Below are 15,957 nucleotides of genomic sequence, written 5' to 3'. Positions count from 1 at the left end.
ATGAACTCTATGTGAGTTATTACAAACCACGAACCCCCACCGGTTGAGCACACAATGTAGATAGACTCAACATGCAGAGCACACGCCTCCATCTTGCCCTACTCAGAGGTATGAAGAAACGGAGCAACGGCGGCGAAGCAGAGGAGACTCTACACTTCAAGACGTCTGTAGAGTTTCTACTCGCTGAGGAATCCGTTTGGCAGAACTGGATTTGGCCGAGTAATTTCCTCCAACGACGCGTCTCGGTTTGTCTGCTGCTTTGGGCAGTGGATCGCGCCTCTAGCCCGCCAGCCTGCCAGCCTGCCAGCTTCAAGGTAGCTCGGCCTTGGTGCTCCGGGCAACAGCAAGCTAATCAGCATGAAATCTTCAGGGTCCAGTGGCCCAGCACCAGGGCTCGAAATGCAGGCAACAAAAAAAAAGAGAAAGAAACGGAGAAGCCCTGGCCAGAACTTCAAATAGTCTATGCCGCATGGGGCATGGGTCGCGTTCTACTGCTAGGGCCACGCTACTTTCGTACCGTTGAGTCGGTGAGACCATCCCAGAGGCCCATCCCCAAACCGTCCATGATCGTCAAATGAGTAAGTATATCCGTACACTAATACACACACCTACACTCTCAGTAATAAAACAGGTGTGGTCGTTTATTACGCAACCACCAGACCACACTCTCTCGATGGCTGCTGGTCAATCGTGATGCCTGTCTTTCCCATAGGCATCATCTAAGCAACCAGATTAGGCCTCTGGCCTGTATGATACAATCTTCCACATACTTGTAGATAGACATGGGGGTGAGACCGGCTACCAAACCACTGTGCATACGGTGCATACCATGCACAGATGTCTGGCAACATACGAAACGACGCAATGAGATTGATCGACCAGACCATTCCAAGAATTTCCATCGATACCATCTTGCCAGCATCTCGTATGTATCAAAATGGGACCTTGGCTCAATGGGCCTTCTTTCGCTCGGGGGTTTTTTGCGCGACTTTTTCTTTTGGATACCGTCGCATCGATGCCCAGCCTTCCCGTGCGACGCTTCAGATCTTGCTTGCTTGCGTCTGGCTAGGTTGGCTAGGTAGGTTCCGTTTTCCCTTTAGCTCCGTTTCCCACGCACCATACAAGGTCATACCCCATTGAAAAAGTGACAGGGTGTCGGGACAAGACAAGACTAGCATAGACTCCCATCATCGAATGGAGCAAAAGCCTGCAAGCGTTCTGGCAGAGAGGGAAAATAAACGCCTCCCTCTCAGACGCAGGCCAAAAAAGCCCCAGAAGTGGACCTGGAGAATGGATTGGATTGATACAACCTCGCTTGTACCCTCCCCACCCAGAACAGGACGGACTTTGTATTTGCAAGCAGACTCACAGGGGACACAGAGCCGAGCCAGGCCAGTGCGCACAGGGCTTTTCTGCAGTGAGCCGAGTACGTCCTCAGAGGCCCTTCCCTGACAGCCGTGATGAATTGTTGTATTGATCAATAGATTCGGGCTGCACACGTATCCTGACTACTGGGTCTAACCAGTTCGACGACTTGACACTTGACATCTCCAGGCGCGCGAAGGGAAGACGCGGACAAATGCGCTCACCCATGCACAATGTATCCAAGATTACGAGTCAGAGAATGAATACTTGCGTACGGCAGACGGAAATGGGTAGACCGAGCACGAGAAGAAAGAAAAGAAAAAATCATCATCGAACGTTCGTCACTCAATACATACCATACCTACAGACTTTGCTCGGCAGGTAGTCGATATTTTTTTTTACTGGGCTTCTTGAAGTAGTACCTACTTGCCTACCACTACCCTACTCGAATACCCGCATCATGGCATGGCCCTTGCTTTCAATGGGTTTTGGACTGGGCCCGCCCCTGACCCTCCACGATTTCTTGTACCGTTACTGGTCCGTCCAAAACCCTTGTCTCCACTGGGCTCAGGAGCAAGCAAGTGGACCGAATTGGGGTTTGGATTGGATTTTGCATCTCACCTGGTCATTCCTCCACTCCCTCCATCACTCTCACTGACTGTACTGTCCCATCCCACCCGCCAACCCGCCCAGCAGCCCGCAGCGCCAGTCATCAGAGTGTGCTGGGCTCCAGTTCCTGTAGTGCGTAGTGGCTCCATTCAACCACCACCACCAAACCCAGCAGCAGTCTCAAAAAGTACTCTTCCTCGAGGCCCTTCCCACCCCAGTCTCTCACATCCGACTCTCCCTTCCCACTCCCCATCACCTCTCTCCTCTACCTCGAACTCCGCGACTGGTCATTTCAAGCTGGCAAAGGAACCTCAATCGAAGAACTGATTCATTGAGGGTAAACCGGCGTCTGGATTCAGGTTATTTCTTTACGATCCGCCCACGAGATCGACTGACCACCCTCGGGACAAGAGACCAAAAAAGCCGAAGAAGCGCTACCCAAGCCCCAAACGCTCGGCTCAGCCCAGTACTGTCTTATTCGGCTCTGAGCTCGTACAGCCGGTTGCTGCGCAGAGACGCCTGTGCTGAGAGGACCTGAGGACGGACCGACCAATTCGCACCTCTCCTTCTCCTTCGACTGATCTCCGGAGCGTGGAAAAAGCGACCTGCTTTTCTCCTTTCTTCTGCTCGCTCCCCATCCACCAACGTTGCCTTTCTTGACCGGAGGGCCCCTGTGGAAGGACGACAGAACACCGAAAAGAGTCACTCACCCTACGAATCAATCGTTCGAACGAACACATTCACCACCCTCTTGTACCCTCGAGGTCCTTACGATTGTGTACGTGTGTTTGTGTGGTAGCAGGACTTGATTGTCAGCTTCTACCACTTCACCAGGTAAGCCATGATTTCTATTTCGTCGTGTTGACTGAGCATATCTGCCCTCCAAAAAGCTTGCCTGCACTGCCTCTCCCCTTGCGCGCGCTGGTTTGCCTGTCGAATTCGAGTTTGGACGTACCCACTACATACACGCAGTCGAAATTGTTCGTCCAGTGGCCCGACTAGCCTGCCACACACACAAGCACCCCCCCGGACCGCCTACGACACGACACGCATCTTCTCATTTCCCGACTGTTTTGATAGTTGGTGTCGCATCCTGGTCACAGGAAAAGTCACCTACGACTCATGCAGCTTTTCTCCGTTGCCGTTAGCCTTCAACCTCGGATTGCAAACTTGTCGGAAAATTTTCTTTTCTTTCCCATCGTTCAATCTTTGCACCGGGGCCAGTCGGTAGCTTGTTGGTTTGACAACGCCGCGTCGTTGACAAACTCTCTCTGCCATATTTGTATCGCTCCAACTAGAGGCGTCCAATCCGCCGTGTCTTCTGGATTTGACTTTTCTTCCCCTTGGTCTCCGACATTCCTCAAAAAGCGCTCCCACATTCTATTGTCGTCCGGTTCTTCCCAATTCAGTCACACAGACCATTGTGTCTGTCATTCCTACTTTTGTTTCATTGACTTGCTTTGTGCTGCACCTCTACGGACAATAGCATACTAATCCGGGAACAATGACCTCAGTGCTTTAGAGTTTTCCTCGGAATTACCCTACTTCTACTGTTCATATCGGGCTTCCTTGCACCGATATAACGAGAACTTCTGGTCGACTTAACTGTCTGACTTGAATATTTCTTTACGACCAACATTCCTCGGATCCTACGATCTCGGCAACGTCGACTTACGATACCCCATCTTCATACCACAAGGCGACTTGATTACTCGATAGTAGTATCAAGTCAGTCTTGATCAGAAGACCAACAAGTCGACACACAGGAACTTTCCGCCTGTTGCCCAATCTCTGCATCCGTTCCTATATCCAAACATCGATATATTGTTTCCTTTTCGTCTTTGCGATATCCGTACACGAAAATCAACATATGGCTGGAGGCAATCAATAGACTACCACCAACCGCCGAATCCCCTACGACAGCCAGCCTCTCTTCAGCCCTGGTCACGCAGACAACATTCCAAGGCAACAACCAATTCGCTGCACAATCCCACTGTTCCAGGCGCTCGAAGCAGATCGCCTCCCCTCCGACAAAGGTCCTCGTAAGATCTTTGACGGAGTCTCTTATCCAACCGCCATGATGCCGGGTGGTGTGTGCCGTCCTCGATTATGAGGTTGAAATTATGGCGGAGTATGTGGCCGAGATGGCAATGAGAGTCGTCCTGCCAGAGACGCCGGTCACGGTCGCCTTCCGCAAATTCGTCTCCCAGATCCTCACGTCGACTCGTCTGCCAAGCACGACAATCCTTCTTGGTATGAACTACCTTGCCAAGAGAGTCAATACCATGAAGCACCTTGGTCGACAATTCAAACCAAATGAGGGCGAAGTCTGGCGCCTTCTTACTGTGTCCTTGTTGCTGGGCAGTAAGTTCCTCGACGACAACACCTTCCAAAACCGCTCTTGGTCTGAGGTGAGCGGGATTCCGGTTCAAGAGCTCAACAGGATGGAGACCGATTGGCTCGTCCACATGAACTGGACGTTGTACGTCAACCTTGACGAGAGCGGTGACTACAACGCCTGGCTGAGCAGCTGGAAGGAGTGGCGGGAGACCAAGGAGAGAGAGCAAATGGCCCATCACCATTTGTCACAGGTCGCTGCCCGCGAGCGACTCGTTCCCTTGGTCACTTCCATGCGGCCGGATCCTCGTATCCGCAATCACTCGATTGCCTACGATGGTTGGAGCCCAGAGGAGACGAACGAATTCGAGCGTTTGCAGCAATCCCGCAACAAGTTCCGCCCTCGCGAGAACTCGTGGCAAGGCCAGTACCAGAACACCTGGCCTGCTGATCCTCTGACGCCTCCCGACTCCGGCTATGGTACGCCCGAGTATCTTAACTCGGCTGCAGCGCTTAACTCCCGCTACAACGATTGGTTTGGCTCCGCCGTATCGGCGGGATACAACCGGAACTATCCTGCGTCCAACATGTCCCATCACCATGGCGCCTTCGGCAACCGATCATCCCATTACCAGAACCCATTCTTCGGACATTACGGTGGCCATGGTGCTTGGGATTGCAGCGTTGCTGACTGCAACTGTAACCAATGCATGGCGTCCCTCCAGAAGCCGGCTCATTACTTCCATCACAATCCCTATGGCCAGCCTGTTATGGGTTGAACGACACAGGACTCGATATTCAGAGAATGATGACGATCAATGATGGTGTTACTGGTTACTGCTCGGTTTCGACGCGTAGTGCAAAAATTTGGTATCCACATCGAAGAGGGCCAAGGGATTCTGTCCTGATCCAATCAAGACTCTGGAGAACCCACCGACGTTGCTTATACGACGGGAGATTTCATACACCAGCGACTGACGAGCCGATGCATTAGCTCTCCTGGGACTTCGATTCGGGACCTTCGGCAAGCTTTCAGCCTACAGCATTGCAAAACAGTCCACTTGGACATCTTCTACGGCACATTTAGGGATATACATTTGCTCTTCAGATACCCAACACATTTCGATGTTATGATGAGAGGTGTTCGAAATGAACTCGACATACCTACTTCTGGACACTGCATTACGTTTTTCTTCTTGGACTCAGCGCGCCCTGTGACGGTCATCGTCGAAACAATGCCTAGCCAAGCCCAACCACCTTGGCCAGGCTGATACGATTGTCTACGCGCTGCTTTCCTCGGCGACTCCCGAACCCTACTACGGTGTTGGGTTGAATTCGCTTCTGTTTTTTTTTCACGACTTTTTCCTATCGATAATTGTCTAATGGTGTTGGTCGGTTTCGGTAATTCACGGTTTGGCGTTCATTATCCCCATAGATCCCGGCTTTCTGTTTTTTTTTTTTTTCGCATCCTATACGGGCCGGCTGGTAAAAACTGAGGATTCATCGAGGCGTTTAAAACAAATGACATGGTACATGGCCATGGTCTGACTGCCCGCTGATTCCTTTTTCCTTCTGATGCATTGAATGAGGTGGCATCGAGTCATTTCACTGCGAGCGGGTGTTATATGGGGCTGCCACGACATGAGGGGGTTTGCTGGCACTCGAGAAACTCTGGAAGAAGGGTTTCCACGCATTCCCACTGTCGACACAGCACACAAGTTGCATGCACAGGCTTCCATACTCGGGCCTCGCTGCATGATATGGGGCTATTCAGGATGGGGCATTGGGACACCTTGCCCTTCTTTCGTTCACGGATTGTTTTATTGGGGGTGGTTTATTTGGCTTGGGCTGGACCGGCCCGGCTTAAGCTGGCCTGCGTGCCCGCTGTCGCCATGGCATGCTTTGTGGCAAGAGGCTCTGCTCGAGACTATACCAACCTCGCGGCTCAGCTTTCAAATCAGCAGCACATCATTCTTAGAGTTTTCTGGTTCAGACACTTTAGAAAAGGGGGTCTTGGATTTCGGGTCACCTGATGGGGGTTAATGCAAGGCTGTCTTGCTTTTATTTCATTATTTCTTTCCCCCTATGATTTATGCCTAGCAGAAAAGGCACTTCTCCGATGTTTTTACGATTGGCACGATGGATTTGAGAAGAAAGATGGTATTATTCGATCGGTAGTTGGGATGGGATGGCCGGAGGAGGTGGTCCCTGGGACACAAAATTGGTACGCGATCAACAGAGGATACAATGAAAGAACCGAAGGGGTCCAGTACGAACAAGCTACCAGTGCCCCCGACATGATGGCGATTATTCATACGACTTCCGGTACCTTAATCAGAGGACGCGCAAGGACAAGCAGCGTACTCGAGGGTAACCGGAGTTGGATCTCGTCACCAAGTCAAATGTACAGATAAAAAAAATATAAAAGTATCCCAAGCTTCTGCCAGTCTTCTATCATCTTATGTGACTCGTGTGGGTTATGTCTCGTACCCTACCTACCCATGTGATAAGAATTATTTGGGTCGTCTCGAAACTTCAGGTGGAGCAACAGCCGACGGGAGTCGACTACTTGGTCTTTCTTGCAACTTGTACTTATACCATCAGCCTCTCGGAATCTACACTTGGCTCGACCTGGTGTTCAGGTGAGAGGGGAGGAACCGCCGCCCGATGTGGAATGACACCTGCTACCATTGCAATGATTCGCTCGATTGGGTTGTGTTTGTAACATTAAATAAATAGACAATACATGGAAACAAGTCTCGTTATCATCCATTTCCCTTCCCTCATCCCACCGTCATTGGGGTGTCCAGGGGGCCAGCAGGGTGCCGCCCCTCGATGGTCGAACGAGAGAACCGCATCACAGTGAGTGGCCCAGCACTAGTAGTTCCGCCTCCAAGGAGGCAAATGGCGCCGCCGCACCCCGCCGCTGCTCACGGCGGCGCCGTTGCTCGCGGCGGCCTGTCCGTCCCCGCTTCCGATGATATCATTACTATTAAGAATGCTGTTGCTGTTGCTGTTGCTGTTGCTGTTGGCGGCGGCGGCGGCGCCCCCAGAAGAAGAAGGAGACTGCCCGAGGGTGGCCCGCAGGTCGATGACGCTCACGCTGACGCGGTTCGTGGTGCTGGGCGGCAGGCCGCCGGCGCCGATGAGCATGAGGGCGTCCGGGTCGGCCTTGCCGAGCAGGGCGAGGCCGCGCGAGTAGGCGGCCGGCTGCGGGGTCGCGTACTCGACCCAGGCGTCGGGGGCGCCGAGCTTGCGGTTGACGAAGAGCTGGGAGCCGGAGCCGGCGCTCAGGACGACGGTGTCGTTGTTCCAGACGACGACGTAGGGCGAGCTGGTGGGCCGGGTGCCCCGGGTGGACTGCAGGCTGTAGCTCGGGGCCGACAGCACGTCGACGGGGCTCTGGGGCAGCCGGTAGTGCACGCGGCAGCCGTCGGTGCCGCACTGCTCGTAGGCGTAGATGTAGCGGCCGTCGGGTAAGGGGGCGACGGCGGGCATGCCGGGGCGGGCGGCGTAGTTGGCGTCGTCGCGGACGTCGTCGACGAGGGGGGGACCAGGTCTTGAGGTCGGTCGTGGTTTGGTGCACGAGCTTTTGGCCGTATTTGGGGTCGCGCTGGTCGGAGTAGTAGCAGACGAGCTGGTTGTCGAAGACCCTGCAGAAGAAGAAGAAGAAGAGGTCAGCTACCCAGTACGTATTATGCATAAGTACTTGGGAGAAAGAACATCGTAACATAAGAAACTCACATGAACATGGGCTCCCAGACGGGCGTGAGCCCGTTGTTCGGCCGCGCCTCGCCGCCGCTCGCGACGCTGCTGGCGAAGGTCCAGGTGGCGCCGCCGTCGGTGCTGGCGTAGACGTCGATCTTGGTCTGGCTGAGGTCGGTCGGGATGCTGTTCCCCGCGGCGAGGACGGTGCCGGCCGGGAACGCGCCGACGGCCTGCGGCAGCTCGAACAGGGTGGGCTGGTAGCGCAGGCCCCAGCCGTTCTCGGTGTCGCGCACGGCGCCGACCTCGGTCCAGGTCTGGCCTTTATCGGTCGACTGGTAGACGGGGGAAGTACACCTGCGGCGGCTCGGGCGAGTAGTTCTCCCAGGTCGCGAGCAGGGTGCCCGAGGTCAGGGCCCACGGCGCGCGCGTACAGGACGCGCGGGTCGACCCAGCCCGCGTTGGAGGGCGGCGAGAAGATGGTCACGTCCGACAGCGTCGTCGTGGCGCGCTCGGCCAGCGTCGCGGCGGGGGCCGAGGGGGCGGAGCGGCCAGCGCGAGCTGCGGCAGGGCGACGCTGAGCAGTCCGACGACTGCGGCCCGGCAGATCTGCATCATCGGGGCGGGCGTGTTTCGAAACGGAGTGGGAGAGAGGGAGGGAAGTGGAAGATGGGATGAAAGAATGAACGTGTATAGCAAGACGAACCGAAACCTGTTTACGGTATGGGATCAACGACACCTCCCCTATATATTACTTTTCTCTTTCTTCCACCGGCATGTCATCTTCCGTGCCTGCCATCCAGGCACGGTTCGCCGAGCCCATCTGGCCATCGTCTAAAACGAAACAGGGCGGGCAACGAAACAACTATCATTTCTTTTTGGTGTCTTTTTGCTGAGACCAAGGCATGAATTACCCACTCCAGATCATGCTAGTCGCACGGAGAATACTACCCAGACCCTATTTCAATCAACGGCCTTTTTGTTTTTGGCTGGCACGGGGCAGGTCGTGACCATGGAAAACCTGACTCGGGCATCTTGTCAGGACCCTTGGCCCGAAACGTGGCCCGGGATATGCCCTGGTAGGGGGACCCTGTGATTGGTGCTCCTATATATAGGCCGGCATTGTATTGGGCAAAAAACAATATGCGGGGAAAGGCAATCGAAAAAAAGGGTGTGGGGAAGGAGTTTACACACACAGGGAAATAGCCTGTTCGGTGGATACCGGAGCCTCTCCCGGTATAGTGTTGTTGGTGTTGCTGCCCTGGACTAGTTAATGACTTTGGCTGGGCATTGTCAGTGTCGGTCATGTGTCCCTCGTCGTATGCGACGTCACCTACTTGGCTCACGATCAGCTTCCCCGGACTTCGAAAACTATAGTCTTCTTGAGCCGAGGGTGTGGACGGGATGGGACAGTGACGGTGGCTCGGCAGGCAAAGACAAGTAATCGACCACACCCAAGAAGGAAGGAAGTTGGGGTTGAAGGCTTGAAGCCCCGGAACCCAAGGAACATGTGATGAACGATGCAAGGCACGGCGCCAGGCAACGGAGGAGCGGAGCAACCCCAGTGCCTGTCTCGGCAAGCCTCTGAAAGCGGCAGGCCACTAGGAGCCCGACATCTCGTGATCCAGAGAGGTGTGCGTGTGTGTGTGCGGGGGACTCCCAATGCATCTGGTTCCTCGCGGTGGTGCCGCCCAGATTCCTGGGGTTGTTAGCACCAGCGCCGAGCTGACGCATCCATCCCCAGGTTTTCTCCTCCCCCCCTCCCGCATCGACTTACTCCTTTGAGCCAGTGGTGCCGCCGCTGCCGTGGTGCGCGACTTCGCAATCGTGTCCAAGACCACGACTAATGACTGGCCCTTGGGAGTGCACACGCGGAGGGCTTTGTACGGACAACTCCCTCCATCGTATCGCGACGCGAGGTCCTTCTGCCTGGACGTTCTCAAGCCGGCGGGAATCCGGACCGCGGGCGCGGGGTTTGGCCTCGAGCCGGAGAGCGTCGGGTGGCGGCTCGGCCTCTGGCGGTATCCGCTGTCTGCTCCGCAAATCCTGCGGCCAGCGCATACATAGCCGATATCAAAGATGATGCACCACTGCAGAATTGCTGATATGACTGAAAAATGGCTGTCCAAAGCAGGGATCTCGTCACTCACCCCCCACGTCCTGGATAGCCGAGATGTGGCAGACGGGGCGGCGTAGATGGAACTGAAAATCTCTCGCAACTGGAGTTCTACCGAAGTTGGTACCCCTCACCGGGCAATTGTTACGACGTTTGGCAGGATCTTCATGAGATCTCGCATCTTCGGTTGACAGCTGGCTCTGCAGCAGGCCGGTCCGCCTTGAAAAGAGAGCTGAAAGTCTAGGCGCTTTGCCGGAGTAAAGAGGGGATTTCGTTTCGCCGCAGACGGCTCCGGGAAATATTCGAAGGGCCAGCCAATCGCAGTGGAGGTGATCGGGATTTGTCTGAGGTTCTCAGAGCAGAGGCAGGCCAGTGCACAAGTCGTCGACACTCGCCGTTCCATCTGGCCGTGCGTGGTGGAGCACAAAATCATACGATGCATCAGGATCGGCGTCTTGTGTGAATTCGGCCGAAGCGAAAGGTGGTCGGCATCTTCCCGAGGTTCGAACTTCGAAAAAAAGGGCATCTCCAACAGATCGCTGGGGATTCGAGACCGAATCTTTGGGAAAGGAAAAAGGAGGCAAAGATCTCTGCAGGCAGATCCGACCCTGACAAAGCAGTGGCGATCAAATAAGGCAGGCGACCTGGTGATCTGCCGGTCGGTGGTGCTAGGGTCTCGCAGGGCGTCGCAGGGTCTTGCAGGCTCTCGCGGCGGGTGCCGACTACTGACTGGGCCCCGGTGCCATTGGCGATTGGCCCAATGCACAGTGGGCTATCCTGCATGCGGCAACACGCCATTCCGGGATACGTGGGCTGATGAGGAGACGGCCAGCTGCTACCCACGCTCATCAGACCATCAACATCGCAAAAACAAGGGAGGGAACCTGATGAAGACCAGGCCAGCCGCATGACAGCATTAAATACGCACCGCACCATGAGGCAAATACGCCGCTATAAAAGTGCTGAGGATGCCGGCCGTGGCGGGTTCGGTTGCTGCTGGAGGACTTCTTCATTATTCGGATATTCCAAAGACAAAGATTAGCAGCACAACCATCAACCCACACACACCAATACACCAACATCATCACCCCTATCTACTACAGCCACTGGCCCAAAGACGAAACTAAAATGCCTAAGTACGTCCTGACGGGAGCGGATGGCAAGCTCGGCAGCGCCGCCGCCGCCTTTGCCGCCGAGATTGTCAAGCCCGAAGACAAGCTCGTCTTCACCTCGCACAAGCTCAGCAACATCCCCAAGGAGACCCTGGAGGCCTGGCAGGCCAAGGGCATCGAGGTGGCCGAGGCCAACTACGACGACACGGCGAGCCTGCTGGCCGTCTTCCAGGGCGCCGAGGCCGTCTCCATGGTGTCGACGTGGGCCTTCGGCGAGCGCCGGGCGCAGGCGGCCCGCGTCATCGAGGCCTGCAAGCAGTGCGGGGTGCGCCGCATCTGCTACACGTCGTTTGTGGGCGCCGGCCAAGAAGTGGAAAAGGAGGAGGACCTGCCCTTCCTGCCGCGCGACCACGCCCACATCGAGAAGCTCATCAAGGCGAGCGGGCTCGAGTACAACATCCAGCGCAACTACCTGTACGCCGACAACATCGCCGAGCTGTTCGTGCCCTGCTGGCAGTTCTGCGGCGACTCGTGGCTCAACAACACGCACCACGTGCGGGGCGCGTACGTGGCGCGCGACGACTGCGGGCGCGTGCTGGCCGCGCTGCTGCTGGGCCGGGGCCAGGCCAACAAGGTGTACCACGTGACGGGCCCCGAGGCGGTGACGGACGGGCAGGTCATGGACTGGATCTGCGACCAGACGGGCTACCAGTGCGAGTTCGTCGACATGCCCGACGCCGAGCTGCGGCGGTGGTGGGCCGACAAGGGCCTGCCCGACGACGCGCAGGGCGACTTCGGGGGCTACCGATGAAGCTCTGCATGGAGGACCTGCTCTGCTGCGGCGAGATGGTCGCCAAGGGCTACATGCTCGAGACGTCGGACGTGGTGGAGCGGCTGACGGGCCGCCGGCCCCTGCGCTTCAAGGAGGTGCTGATGAAGTACAAGAGCACGTTCCCGCTGGCCGAGGACACGTCCGACTGCGACCACGTCGCGAACCACTGCCGGGAATGAGGGAGGGATATCGAGGAGGGGATTTGGCGTTGGCGGTACCAGTGGTGGCTGGGAGAACAATACCAAACGGAGCCACGCGTGTTCGACGCCGCCTTGTTTTGCCATTCGGAGTTTGGGCGATAGAATAGATAGACCAGTTCAATGGTTGGATGATAAAATATATCTTATTTAAGGAAAATGAGGTTGATTTCTGATTGGAAAGTGCGTCCGAAATTTACTGTATTTCGGAAGTTGGGACACATACCTTGTGGAACGCGGGGAGACACGGTCTGAATCAAATGAGATAAATGTCTTGGCCAACAGCTGGAATACCGCCAAGGCCTATCCGTCGAATAAAGCCGACCTGTCGGTAAAGAAAGAAAGGATGAGCTCCCTGAAAGCGACCCCTTGCTTCCGTCTTGCTCATCGCCTTCCAGTCCACATCCTCGTGGGAACCACCGGGGGTGGTCCAAGACCGTTAAGCAAGCGACGACTAGCTCGCAGTACCCGCGACCTATTCTCTGCGGCAGATTGTCGCGAGCGAGTCGGAGCAGGCACACGCTCAGGCTGTAGATATCGTGCGCTATGTTGTATCTTTCCTGTACGCGCATGCCCTGCCGTCGGGGGTGGCGGTACATGTCCTCAACCCACTGCGTGCCACCACTCATGATAGTGGCGCCGGATGTTCTTATGCACCAGTCCCTGAACGCGGACTCCGAGTACCGCTTCCGACAAGCTGCGCGCCAGCTGGAAACGGAGGTCGAGTGGATGACGCGGTTCATCCTGGTCAGCCGCAATCAGGGTGTGTAGCATCCCCAAGTTCCCCTCCGGCTTCAGAAACACCAGCTCAGGGTTCGGTTCCATGCGATACCCAAGGGCATGGGAGACTGCCGCTCAGGCCGTCTTCTGGTCCAGAGTTCCGACGACGGGACGGGCGACGATGGGATCAGCCTCGCGATCGTCTCGATGAACTCTACGGATGCACTCCCGTCGAGAGGGGAGTCGCCCGGTGATGATATCCGTCTGACGATGGGCTCCTGTTCGCCATCTCGATAGTCACCTCGGACGGTGAACAAGTTGTTCGAGCCGGGAACGGCCTGCTCTTGGAAACTTGTGTAGGGCACGAATGATTTGCGGGTAAGGAGGAAGGGGGTTCTGGAACAGTGTGGTTGATGAGCAGGACTTGCCCGAGCTCTTTATCCTGTTGAGCAGATAGTCGGGGGTGGTTCTTTTCCACGAAGTCCTTGGTTTCAGAGACATCTGAAGCGAGCTTCCGAAGACTCAACTCTGGCGAAGTTCTTGAGGACCGGGAAAGGCAAGTGCCCCTTTTTTCGTCCGGTCCCGTCAATCCACCTCTTCTAACTAAAGGGTTCTTTGAACTTTCAGATCTTCTCTCTTGTAAGCATTTTACGTTTGAAACCCGAACATACGAAACGCGGCAGAACTTCCGGATGCGGGTAGAGAGAGATGGAGAGAGAAATCCATCTCCTGAACGACGTAGACCATCCGAACATCGTCCAAAATTTCGGAGGCGATTGGGCCAACAATCGTGGTTTGTATGGAGTACGTATGTAAAAGAGGGTAACCTTAGCGAATACATTAAAGCCAGTTCTAGGTCGGAGTCTTTCTCCATTCCAACTGTGCCCCCAGTGTTCTCCAACTCTAACGATGCTCTCCGGAATTCGAGCTGGTTATTAGAGATATAGGTCTGGAGCTTCATATATCAACTCTCCGCCGCCCCTAGCATATTGCCTGCCACCATGGCCTTTACCGCATATCGAGAATTCGAAGATTGACCAAATTCATCATGATGGACCGGACACAGATTCTCCACCGCGGCTACATTGCCCCCGTCAGTCCGCAGTCAAGCGGCCCCTTTCAACACTCAACGACGTCGACAACAAGGGTAGCAGAAACACCCCTTCATGTCCCCCACAGTGTTCAAACGGTTTTGGATGCTTGTTTGTCTTTGACCCCACCACGTCGACCGGATGCAAAGGAGCTGCGGGAGACCGCCACGGGGCATGTTGACGAAGCAGCCCTCGCTCTAGCCACGACGCACGAGTCCAATAACACCCCGAGAGGCAAACCCGATTCTCGCCAAGAACAGCGTCCTACGAACTTGAAGCCTGCACTGAAACCTAAAGCGAGAACAAGCATAGCTCGAGTTCCAGCGAGAGTGCACTTCCTCCAGCAGACCGGCCAGGTCCCGTCCGGGGCTCGGAAGGAGTCTCAAGGACGACAGCTTCCTGCACTAAAACCCGGCGCAGTTCGGCTCCCTGCCAACATACTCTTTCCGGATCACGCGAGAGAAGACTCCATGATGCTGAACCTCACCAGGTCCGAGAAAGGTTTCAATTTCAAAACGGCCAGTGGCTGCCCGGTCTTCAAAGTACGGGGCATGCGCCCTTGCTCCTCCAATTGGAACGACGCAGCCATGTACATTGCTGGAAAGCGCCTCCTCAACCTCCGGCAACAGGGTGTGTTGATATGGACCACCTTCTTTGGCGACGATCCGGACGGGAATGAGATATTCCATATCAAGTGCCCAGCTACCTCAGGTAAGTCCCCATCTACTCCGCACGAGTCTGGATTACAGGGCCTAACATCATTACCAGTCAACAGCATAAAAGCCGTTGGCAGCTTCCCCAACACCAACGGCGTGAAGGAAACGCTCGTCATGACGGGCGACTACTACGGCCGGAAGATCGACATCGCCGACCAGAAGACGGGCATGTGCGTCGCGAGGATCCGGCAGCGGCAGCGGGGCGGCGACAGGCACCAGCCGCTGGCGCTCTCGCTGCTGCTGGTCAGTCCGACCGTCGATTGCGTTCTGATGGCGGCCATGTCCCTCCTGGCATACAAGATTATTCATTCGAGGACTGGACTATGATTTTGAGGAGATCGAACTTCCAAATATGCGATTACCAAGGCGCCTTAATTGAAACTAATCCTAATATACTGTACTTGATCAGAATGGGTATTCTTTCTCTCATAATGACGTGACTAGATGCAAACCTCCGTCTGATCAAAGGGCTGTCTGCCCGCAGCAACCCTTGGGCAGTAGGTAGGGCTTGGCCATTGCCGGCTGATAATTTTCGTGGGCAGCCCTCGAGTTGATACAGAGACAAGAAAGGGAGGCATATACGATGCCCGAATATGGAAAACCCGCAGAGCTCAGGATTGTCTGCTGTGTGGCCAGACCATCTCCCTGACGCCACGTCCCAAGAACCACCGCAATCCCAAACCTTGACCATATAAAAAAGCCCGCGCAATCACTCCCCCAATGCCAAAGGGTTTATATATTTGAATTAAATATCCCTCCATTGACCGGGCCGGGGTAGCCTAGCGGTAGTAGTATTATTCCTATACTTAGAGGCAAGAGGGTTCAACTCCCTCTGCGGTCACTTTTTGACCCCCTTTTTTCGCTCAACCACCAGCGCACCAGCTCTCAGTAAATCTGGTTTTTTTACACTGCATATCTTCTGTCTGTCCTTGCAATTCTTTTACTTGCCATTCAATAGAACTCTCAAGGTTTTCCTGGTCCTGTTTTGCAGGACCCCATACTCCAGCTCGACCAAATAGCCACCCGTATGCTGGGCTCAATCCACGACACCTAGGCCGGCAACAGTCCTACTACACACATGTAGCAAGACACTCACTCCTAATAGATATACTGATTGACTGATTGGTGTGAATAATTACCAAGGCACTTTGACGGAA

The 15,957-nt window shown here is 55.1% G+C and overlaps 7 protein-coding genes across 7 annotated transcripts; 5 read left to right on the top strand and 2 right to left on the bottom strand.

The window, feature by feature from the left end:
* Positions 1-4,097: 4,097 nt before the first annotated feature.
* Positions 4,098-5,090, top strand: PG997_006781 (uncharacterized protein; the record flags this gene model as incomplete). The annotated part of the gene is made up of 1 exon (XM_066811096.1): positions 4,098-5,090. One exon carries the CDS (start codon positions 4,098-4,100, stop codon positions 5,088-5,090), a length of 993 nt encoding a protein of 330 aa, XP_066670019.1.
* A 2,098-nt stretch (positions 5,091-7,188) lies between these two features.
* On the bottom strand, positions 7,189-8,839 carry PG997_006780 (uncharacterized protein; the record flags this gene model as incomplete). The annotated part of the gene is made up of 4 exons (XM_066811095.1): positions 7,189-7,924; positions 8,056-8,351; positions 8,438-8,625; positions 8,824-8,839. The coding sequence occupies 4 exons, from the start codon at positions 8,837-8,839 to the stop codon at positions 7,189-7,191; spliced, it is 1,236 nt and encodes a 411-aa protein (XP_066670018.1).
* Positions 8,840-9,789: 950 nt separating this feature from the next.
* PG997_006779 (uncharacterized protein) lies at positions 9,790-10,077 on the bottom strand (the record flags this gene model as incomplete). The annotated part of the gene is made up of 1 exon (XM_066811094.1): positions 9,790-10,077. One exon carries the CDS (start codon positions 10,075-10,077, stop codon positions 9,790-9,792), a length of 288 nt encoding a protein of 95 aa, XP_066670017.1.
* A 1,183-nt stretch (positions 10,078-11,260) lies between these two features.
* On the top strand, positions 11,261-12,055 carry PG997_006778 (Quinone oxidoreductase 2; the record flags this gene model as incomplete). The annotated part of the gene is made up of 1 exon (XM_066811093.1): positions 11,261-12,055. The coding sequence occupies one exon, from the start codon at positions 11,261-11,263 to the stop codon at positions 12,053-12,055; it is 795 nt and encodes a 264-aa protein (XP_066670016.1).
* An 8-nt stretch (positions 12,056-12,063) lies between these two features.
* PG997_006777 (uncharacterized protein) lies at positions 12,064-12,255 on the top strand (the record flags this gene model as incomplete). The annotated part of the gene is made up of 1 exon (XM_066811092.1): positions 12,064-12,255. The coding sequence occupies one exon, from the start codon at positions 12,064-12,066 to the stop codon at positions 12,253-12,255; it is 192 nt and encodes a 63-aa protein (XP_066670015.1).
* Positions 12,256-12,900: 645 nt separating this feature from the next.
* On the top strand, positions 12,901-13,290 carry PG997_006776 (uncharacterized protein; the record flags this gene model as incomplete). Its single annotated transcript, XM_066811091.1, has 2 exons — positions 12,901-13,020; positions 13,072-13,290. The coding sequence occupies 2 exons, from the start codon at positions 12,901-12,903 to the stop codon at positions 13,288-13,290; spliced, it is 339 nt and encodes a 112-aa protein (XP_066670014.1).
* A 751-nt stretch (positions 13,291-14,041) lies between these two features.
* Positions 14,042-15,127, top strand: PG997_006775 (uncharacterized protein; the record flags this gene model as incomplete). Its single annotated transcript, XM_066811090.1, has 1 exon — positions 14,042-15,127. The coding sequence occupies one exon, from the start codon at positions 14,042-14,044 to the stop codon at positions 15,125-15,127; it is 1,086 nt and encodes a 361-aa protein (XP_066670013.1).
* Between the last annotated feature and the right edge of the window lie 830 nt (positions 15,128-15,957).

This window comes from Apiospora hydei, assembly GCF_038363865.1.
Source record: "Apiospora hydei strain CBS 114990 chromosome Unknown utg000005l_segment0_segment0, whole genome shotgun sequence".
NCBI lineage: Eukaryota > Fungi > Ascomycota > Sordariomycetes > Amphisphaeriales > Apiosporaceae > Apiospora > Apiospora hydei.
The sequence above is the reverse complement of the archived record's forward strand: the minus strand, read 5'-3'. Positions and strand labels throughout refer to the sequence as shown.